Source organism: Gossypium hirsutum, chromosome A10, assembly GCF_007990345.1.
Source record: "Gossypium hirsutum isolate 1008001.06 chromosome A10, Gossypium_hirsutum_v2.1, whole genome shotgun sequence".
NCBI lineage: Eukaryota > Viridiplantae > Streptophyta > Magnoliopsida > Malvales > Malvaceae > Gossypium > Gossypium hirsutum.
Window position 1 is genome coordinate 117,055,036 of NC_053433.1, and position 9,931 is coordinate 117,064,966.

At 38.6% G+C, this 9,931-nt stretch overlaps 1 protein-coding gene and 1 pseudogene across 1 annotated transcript; both read right to left on the reverse strand.

Moving 5' to 3' along the window:
• Positions 1-459: 459 nt before the first annotated feature.
• On the reverse strand, positions 460-2,860 carry LOC121208146 (probable LRR receptor-like serine/threonine-protein kinase At3g47570; annotated as a pseudogene).
• Positions 2,861-7,218: 4,358 nt separating this feature from the next.
• LOC121208147 (putative receptor-like protein kinase At3g47110) lies at positions 7,219-8,737 on the reverse strand. The gene is made up of 3 exons (XM_041078641.1): positions 8,365-8,737; positions 8,019-8,301; positions 7,219-7,936 (listed from the first exon to the last, which is right to left on the reverse strand). Exons 1-3 carry the CDS (start codon positions 8,735-8,737, stop codon positions 7,219-7,221), a joined length of 1,374 nt encoding a protein of 457 aa, XP_040934575.1.
• Between the last annotated feature and the right edge of the window lie 1,194 nt (positions 8,738-9,931).

Consider the following 9,931-nt stretch of genomic DNA (forward strand, 5'->3'; position numbering starts at 1 on the left):
CCTTTTTTACGAGAGACTTATTTGATCAGCCAAGATAAAGAGATAACTCAACACAAACATTCAAATCTTTAATTTTCAACAATATAAAGTTCTATTGACATGTTAAATTGCAATGCTGATACAAGTTGCATGCACACTCAAAATTCGACATCGTTATTAAGTCAACTTATTCGTATAAACCAAACAATGGTTTCATTACTCGTTTTCTTTAGCTTATTTGCCTAAACAAAACATAAACAAACAAGCACTTAGACTGACCTCTCAAGTCCATTCTTATGGCACCATAGATACCTGCAACTTAAGAAAGCAAGGAAACCTCTTTTACTACTTCATATCATCTAAAAGCAACATTCATCTCAAAATTAGTAGTGATTAAATGATTAAGTATTTTGTTAAGATAAGAAAATAATATTACCTGGTGATTGAGCAATATATTTAAGTTCCAATATCAAATCGTAATCAAGTTGGATGAAGCTTGTCTCTAATTTTACAAAGTTTGGTAACAACATCACTCATGTCAATACGCTCATGCGGTGATTTTGAAGAACAAGTGAGTCCGATTTCAAATATTGAATTCCAGCATCGAAGATCTATATCACTCCCTAGGCTATTTTCGTTGAGAGTTTCTCGTTCGATTCTTTCTTGAAGAAGAATGGGATCTATGATGTCAGTCACTCGTTCGGGCAAAGCTTCCTTGACAAAATTGTGAAGACTTAAACCTTCTTTGAACCCTTCATCGGTTGGCCTTTTACCCGTAAACATCTCTAGCAAAAGAATGCTAAAGCTATACACATCACCTTTCGTTGACAACTCGTTTCCCATGCCATATTCTACAATTAATTCATCACAAATTACATATAGAAATAACTACAGAGGGAAACCCACTTAATATACGGAAAAGTGTTTTTAGATTGTATGCTTTACTATTAAATAATTGAAGAAATTAATTAATTGAAATTACCTGGTGCAGCATAACCAATAGTTCCTCTTAGTCCAAGGGAGCTTGATTTATTAGCAGAATAGTTCAGTCTGTCCGTAGAAAGGATTTTTGCTAAGCCGAAGTCACTTATATGACCAACCATTTCCTCATCAAGTAGAATATTGCTTGGCTTGAGGTCACAATGAATGATTGGTTCTTCACAATGATGGTGCAGATATTCGAGTGCATAAGCAACATCTATAGCCATACTTACTCTTTGGAAGAAGTTTAGGTTTCTCGCCGTCTCTGGTTCATTCATGCCAATAACTGGATGCAACCAGTCCTCCAAGCTTCCATTTTCCATGAACTCATAAACCAAGGCTTTAAAATCATTGCCTTGGTCATCGACTCCTGAAATTGCTGTTAGTACCTTGACAAGATTTTGATGTCGAATGTTCTTGCCTCGCATTCAGCCAGGAAACTCCTAGAAGCTCCACAATTCAGAAGATTAAGCACCTTTACTGCAATAACTGCTCCACTAGCTTCAAGAACTCCTTTGTATACAGAACCAAAGCTTCCCGAACCAACCAAATTCTGTGTGGAGAATCCATCCGTAGCCCTTAGGATGCTTTGGTATGATAGCTGTAAAAAGGAATTTTCTACGCTAGTTGTTGTTGCCGGTTTCTCTTTCTTCTTTCTAAACCACAAGATGAGGAGACAAGTAAAAGCCAGAGTCACTCCTAAAGTCACAATAATAATTGCAACTTTTAATCTCAGATAATTGCTTGATGATGTTTTCAAGTTACATCTTAACATGTGTAATTCGGGGATGCCTCCACAGAGCTTACTGTTTCCCTCAACAAATGTTGCACTGGCATTCTTAAAGATTCCTCCACTTGGTATCACTCCTTCAAAATTATTAAAAGAGAGATTTAAGTACCTTAAAGCCCCAAATCTGACAAGAAATTCTAGAATCTCACTTGAAAGATTATTGTTGGATACGTCTAATGCCTCAAGTCCTCTCAGTGAACTCAAAGATGAAGGAATACGCCCTTCAAACAAATTGCCATCCAAAAATAGCTTCTCTAGGCTTATACAGCTACCAAGGCTGCTTGGAAGCAAACCAGATAACTTATTTTTGGACACATGGAACTCACCTAGACTTTTCAGATTTCCTACAGCAACAGGAAGCTCACCAGTCAAATAGTTTGATGATAAGTCTAATGTAATGGACAAGGATGGGAGTTTAAGTACTTGAGGGTGTATTGGTCCACTAAGATTGTTATGTGAAAGATGTTGAATTTAGTTCCCATGCAAGACATGCAAATGTGGCCATGCAAGGAGAAGTGGCAGCAAGCAGTCGAGCTATGAAGTGCAGAAACTGGAGCTTGAAGTTGCCTAACTACTTGTTATGTTTTGATTGTATTTTTAATTATTATTTTGTAATCTAGTTCATGTTGAACTAAGTTGGTAAACCTTATGATGTTTTTTTGTTGATTGATTGACTGAAAAATCAGCAAAGAAACTTAAGCAAGCTGATTAACAATTTCCAATGTAAATTTAGTGGTGTTAGGTATGTCATTAGGTAAAGACTTGTTCATTTTGTTGTTGTTATCTATTATATGTAATGGCATTATGCCTTCTGGATTTTGTTAATGAAAATATCAGCTCTTTTCATTCAAAATACTCTCTCTCAATTTCTTTTGTTTTCCATTCGCATGTGTTTCTGTTCTTGCTTCTGAGTTTGTTTCTTCAGCAAGGCTCGAGGCTTGCTATACAAGCAAGATTGAAAACAGTCTGTTGTTGTCTCTTTGCACCAACAATTGGTATCTAGAGCTTCATTCTTAGTGGACCTATTTTATCAAACTAAGAAAGCTGAATGTCTTCCTCAAGTTTTTCACCAGCAGCCCCACCAGTCTTCAATAGAGAAGGCTTCCACATATGGCTGGTCAAGATGAAGACTTACCTACAGGCCTTTGATCTGTGGGAAGTTGTCAACACAGATGCTGAGCCAGCACCACTGAGGGCCAATCCCACAGTAGCTCAGATTAGGCAACATGCTGATGAGAGGACCAAAAGGCACAAAGCCATGTCCTGCATTCAGAATTGTGTGTCAGATGTCATCTTCACCAGAATTATGGCCTGTGAGACTCTAAAACAGGCATGGGATAAGCTTAAGGAGGAGTTTCAAGGCATTGAGAGAACAAGGCAACAGCAGCTATTGAATTTGAGAAGGGATTTTGAGAACCTGAAGATGAAGGAAGAAGAAACAGTGAAGCAGTATGCAAATAGAATCATGGCAGTGGTTAATAGTATAAGGCTCCTTGGTGAGCACTTTGATGAGGCAAGGATAGTAGAGAAAGTTCTCTCCACTTTGCCTGAGAGATATGAGGCCAAGATATCCTCTCTTGAGGACTCAAGAGACCTTGCTACCATCTCTTTGACTGAGCTAATCAACACTTTCTATGTTCAGGAACAAAGGAGAGTTAGCAGAGCTGAAGACCACCAGGAATGTGCATTCAATGCCAAGGCCAGAGAAGCCTCGAGCATCAATGCTCCAAGAGGTAAAAAGCCTTGGAAAAGCAGGCCTAAGCCTGATACTGCAAGGAGCAATGACCAGCCCTGCAGACATTGCAAGAGGCCAGGTCATCCAGAAGACAGATGCTGGTTCAGGCCAGATGCAGTATGCCAACACTGCAAGAAGAAAGGCCATGTTGAAAGGGTTTGCAAAAATAGAACCAAGTCAAGGCAGAGTCAATTTCAACAACCAAAGGTTGAAGCTCGAGTAGCTGAGGACAGTAGTGATCAAGAAGAGCAGGTCTTTGCTGTTTCTTGCTTAGCTGCTGAGAAGAAATGCTCAAAAGGCTGGTTATTGGACAGTGGTTGCACTAACCACATGTCACCAGATGCCTCCTTATGTAAAACCTTGGATAGAAGTTGCAAAACCAAGGTCAAGGTTGGAAATGGTCAGTTCATAAGGGCTGAAGGAAGAGGAGAGGTGCTGATATGTACCCCACAGGCAACAAGATCATTCCAAATGTGTTGTTAGTGCCAGAAATCGACAGAAACCTTCTCAGCATAGCTCAATTGCTCGAGAAAGGCTATTCTGTTGTGTTCAAGAACAAACAGTGCCACATTGCTGATCCAAGTGGATCAAGCCTTATGACAGTCACAATGACTGACAAATGCTTTGAGGTACACTGGCCAAATGACTCAAAGTCTGCATATACAGCCTCTGTTGATGATTCCAAGCTTTGGCATCAAAGGCTTGGGCATGCCAACTTTAGATCATTGGCTCGAATGGCCAAAGAAGGCTTGGCAGAGAACTTTACTAGCTCAGTGGAGCATGATGATGTGTGTGAAGTTTGCCAGATGGGGAAACAGGCAAGACTGCCATTTCCTACAAATTCAGCTTGGAGAGCTACTGAAAAACTGCAGCTGGTGCACTCTGATGTATGTGGCCCGATGAGGACTGAATCACTCAGCAAAAATAGGTATTTCATCCTCTTCATTGATGATTTTACAAGGTTTTGTTGGATTTTCTTCTTAAAACACAAGTCTGAGGTAGCTCAAGTGTTTGTGAAGTTTAAAACTGCTGTAGAGACAGAAACAGGTTGCAAGCTGAAATCGATAAGGTCAGACAATGGCACTGAGTACACTTCAGCTCAGTTTCAAGCCATTTGCAATGATGCTGGTATCAAACACCAGCTTACAAATGTCTACACACCTCAGCAGAATGGGGTATCAGAAAGAAAGAACAGAAGCTTGATGGATATGGCCAGGTGCCTGCTGTTTGAGAAGAAACTGCCCAAGACCATGTGGGCTGAGGCAGTAAACACTGCTGTCTACCTTCAAAATAGGCTTCCTACCAAAGCTCTTGCATCCAAAACACCTTTCGAGGCTTGGTCCGGTTTCAAGCCTTCCTTGGCACATCTGAAGGTGTTTGGTTGCCTGTGTTATGCACAAATACCAGTAGCAAAGAGAGACAAGCTCTCTGAAAAGGCTCAACCAGGTGTTCTAGTAGGCTATAGCTCAGTTAAGAAGGGCTACAAGGTGTTGGATCCTTTGACAAACATAGTTCAAGTGAGCAGAGATGTCATCTTCGATGAGAAGGCTTGCTAGAATTGGGAAAAGAATGAACCAGAAGCTGCTTCAGAAGACCTGGTGCCTAATCAAGCTGAACTTGAGCAGCTAGGACCTGAAATGGATGTTGATGATGTGCCTGTGAGAGGCACAAGGCCCCTAGATGATATTTATGAAAGGGCACAGGTTGCAATAGCAGAACCTAGCAGTTTTGAAGAGGCTGAGGTAGATGAAGGCTGGAAACTAGCTATGGTCGATGAAATCAACATGATTGAGAAGAACCAGACATGGGAGTTAGTTGATAAACCTACTGGAAAGAAGACCATTGGAGTAAAATGGGTCTATCGAGCAAAACAGAATGCAGATGGCAGTCTGAACAAGCTAAAAGCCAGGCTTGTTGTCAAAGGTTTTAGCCAAAGGTATGGTCTGGACTATCTGGAGACATTTGCACCAGTAGCCAGGCTTGACACAGTTAGAATGATAGTTGCCTTGGCTGCTCAACATCAGTGGACCATTCATCAGCTTGATGTTAAGTCTGCATTTCTCAATGGTTTCCTGGAAGAAGAGATCTACATCGAACAGCCTCAAGGATTTGTGGTCACTGGCAAAGAACACAAGGTGTACAGACTGAAAAAGGCTTTGTATGGCCTGAAACAGGCTTCTCGAGCCTGGTATGCTCGAATTGATTCTTACTTGCTCAGTTTGGAATTCGAGAGAAGTCTCAGTGAACCAACACTGTATGTGAAGAAGAACCAAGCTGAAACTCAGCTTATCCTGTCACTCTATGTTGATGATTTATTTGTGACTGGAGGAGATAGAAGAATGCTGGAAGATTTCAAAAGAAAAATGATGGAAATGTTTGAAATGTCTGATTTAGGCAGAATGAACTACTTCCTTGGAATGGAAGTGAAGCAAACAGCAAAGGGAATCTTTCTTAGTCAGAGTTCTTTTACTATGAAGATCCTGGATAAGTTCTCTATGAAGAACTGCAAGCCAACAAGCACACCAATGGCTGTTGGAGTGAAGCTTTCGAGGCAAGGGAGTGGTGAACCAATTTGCGAGACTATGTACAAAAGTCTCATTGGTAGTCTGTTGTATTTGACTGCAACAAGACCCGATATCATGTTTGTTGTTAGTGTGCTATCCAGATACATGAATTGCTGCAATGATCAGCACTTTCAAGCAGCTAAAAGAGTGCTTAGATACATCAAAGGCACCATTGATCATGGTGTATTGTTCAAAAGGGCTGAAAACATGAAGCTAATAGGCTATGTTGATAGTGACTGGGCTGGATCTTGTGATGACATGAGAAGCACATCTGGATATGCCTTTAGTCTTGGCTCAGGCATGTTTTGCTGGAGTTCTAAAAAGCAAAGTCTGGTAGCACAGTCAACAGCAGAAGCTGAATATGTTGTTGCTGCATCTGCTGTAAATCAAGCCATATGGCTTAGAAAAATCCTAGCTGATTTAAATCAAAATCAAGGAAAGGCAACAGAGATTTACTGTGACAACAAATCTGCTGTTGCAATTGCAAAGAATCCTATCTTTCATGGTAGAACAAAGCACTTCAACATCAAGCTACATGTCATAAGGGAGATGGAGCAAGCTCATGAAATTGAACTGGTTCATTGCAATTCAGAAGAGCAAATTGCTGATATCTTTACAAAGGCACTCAATGTGTCTAAATTTGTTAAATTAAGAAGGCAATTAGGTGTCACTAGCATGGAAACTAAGGAGGAGTGTTGAATTTAGTTCCCATGCAAGACATGCAAAGGTGGCCATGCAAGGAGAAGTGGCAGCAAGCAGTCGAGCTATGAAGTGCAGAAACTAGAGCTTGAAGTTGCCTAACTACTTGTTATGTTTTGATTGTATTTTTAATTATTATTTTGTAATCTAGTTCATGTTGAACTAAGTTGGTAAACCTTATGATGTTTTTTTGTTGATTGATTGACTGAAAAATCAGCAAAGAAACTTAAGCAAGCTGATTAACAATTTCCAATGTAAATTTAGTGGTGTTAGGTATGTCATTAGGTAAAGACTTGTTCATTTTGTTGTTGTTATCTATTATATGTAATGGCATTATGCCTTCTGGATTTTGTTAATGAAAATATCAGCTCTTTTCATTCAAAATACTCTCTCTCAATTCTTTGTTTTCCATTCGCATGTGTTTCTGTTCTTGCTTCTGAGTTTGTTTCTTCAGCAAGGCTCGAGGCTTGCTATACAAGCAAGATTGAAAACAGTCTGTTGTTGTCTCTTTGCACTAACAAAAGACCTATTACAAGCAAATTTTGGCAATTACCTAGACTAGAGGGAATCGTGCCCTGAAGATTGTTAAAATCTAAAGCAAGTTTGCTTAGCACTGTCAAATTTCCAATAGAATGGGGAATATACCCAGACAAAGAATTATTAGAAGCATAAAATATCTTTAGGTTCTGAAGCCTTCCAATATCAGAGGGAATGGGACCCGATAGTTGGTTTCTTGATGCCCCTAGAGTCTCCAAATTGATAAGATTTGCAATCCCCTCCGGAATTCTTCCCCATATTTTGTTTTGTTGTATTACTAATTGTAGAAGGTTGCTAGAAAAATTGCTAATGCATTCGGGAAACACCCCTCCCAAATTATTTATGCCCATATCTAGATATTTTAATGTGGTTTTGTTGACTAAAGTGCAAATAAAGTTCAAGTCACCTTCTCTTCCATATCCCAAATGGTTTTCGCCTAGATTAAGCGCGAACAGTTTTTCCAGCTTTTCTAAGGAAGGCACATTTCCACTAAGTCTGTTCCCATCAAGTTGAAGTTGATATAGATTTGAGGCATTGGATATGGAAATAGGAATTTCTCCATAGATTCGGTTTCCCCATACAGAAAGGGCTCCAACATATGGCATAGTGATTGCTAAGTTAGGATCAAGAGTACCTTGAATCTCGTTCCCCCTATGGAGAAGGCTATAATATTGGATAGATTGAACATTGCGGTCGGAATAATACCGATATTGCATTTTCATCTGCCGAGAACTGTGTTAGATTTGTCAATCGTCCAAGAGCTTCAGGTAGAACCCCACTTAATGCATTATATGTGAAATAAAGTTCCTCCAGTGATGACAAGTTCCCCAGTGCAGGTGGGATGCTCCCTGTTAAACTGTTGTTGATAAAACTCAAGAATTTCAGCTTTGACAAGAGACCAAACGAACCTGGTATTTCTCCTGTTAGCTGGTTGCTTCTCATACGGAAAAATGTAAGCTTAAAACAAGCAGATAAGTTGGAAGTGATTTCACCACTGATGGAGTTATTGATCAGGTCTAATATTTCCAATCTTCTTAAACGACCAATTTCTTGAGGAATCTAGTTGTAGAAGTTATTACCCGCAAGATTCAACTCCCTGAGAAAGCTCAAATTTCCAATGTAAGGTGACAAAGATCCCGAGACTTTGAGGAGTTGCAGTTCCAACTTGGTGACTCTTTGATGCTTGCGACTACATGTTACACCATACCATTGACAGAAGTGAATGGAACTATTCCAAGACTCCATAACCTTAAGCTGATCACTGGTTATCTTGGATTTGAATTGGAGTAAAGCTCGTTGGTCAGTGTCATTTCCTCTGATTACAGTGGTTGCTGTTGCTAAACCAAGAAAGTAATGACCCAGCAAGTTGAAGCTGGAGAGAAGAATTATAACTTCAGTGCACACCAGGAGAGAAGTGCTGGACGCTTCCAAATGCTTTTTTGATAGATCCATCAACCTGAATCAACTTCTTAATTGATGATATTAATTTGTGTTTGGGACTACCTTGTTCATCAACAAGAACTGATATGGAAATCAAATCTGACACAACAAACTTGCTGTGACTTTTATTGCTTTCCCTTACTTTCTAGGCTTTATCTTTATAACTTCGTTAAAACAAAAACACCATTGATCTCTAATGTGAATCTAAAATGATTAGCCGTTGACAATTGCCATATTTAATTATTCTCATCTTCAATATCAGTTTCCCATTGCTATTATTATAAAGTTTTGCGACAATTTATCTTTTAATTGGCAACCAAATTGAAAGCAAATATAAGGTAGAAAAACCAAATTGCCGGCAAGTGTATTATTCCAGTTTCTTTATGGGTAGTCATTTTATTTATTTATTAAAGGATCTAAATTTGGTAATTAGGTCCACTTTTATATTTATTCTTATTTTTTGAGTTCACTTTGATACCTGAACTCGGTAACTAAATTCAATGTGGTCCCTAAACTTATATTTCATCAAGATTTAATGATGTAACCAATTTTCTTGGAATATGACTGAATTAGTCGTTCGAACCAATTGGACTTAGAACAGACCAATAGACTAGTGGCCTAAAAGTTGAACTAATATCAAATTGATTGAATATGAAATTAGTGTCTGACTAATTCAACCGTAGATTCCATTATTAGAACATTGTGTGTGACACTCTAATACTGCACAATATCATCGTCTGAAAATTTATATAATTTTTTTAATTTTCAAGTGATGACATGGCACAATCCAATAGTACCACATAATGAAACTTTTATATTTTTCAAATTCAGATATCAAAATGAATTCAGGTACAAAAATGAACCTTGTTATCAAATTCAAGAGTAAAAAATTATATTATCTCTATATTTAACTAGAATGAGATAATCTCATACATCACCAGTCGACCCTTTTTATTTTCTTATTTATATTCGTTTGGGATTGAGACTGCTTAGGTTTTGTATATGGTTACTTTCGAGATTACCTGGAATGACTGTTTTCTAATTAGTCTTTCAAGCAATAATGCAACTCTAAAAGCCTTTTGAATGAGTCTTCAAAATCATGGAATCTGAAATCACCTGTTCACATGCTGAAAGTCATTCAAGCTTTATTATTATTATCATTATTATTAAAATAAAGTTCCCTAGAGTTTTTGCTTTGGCAATTAA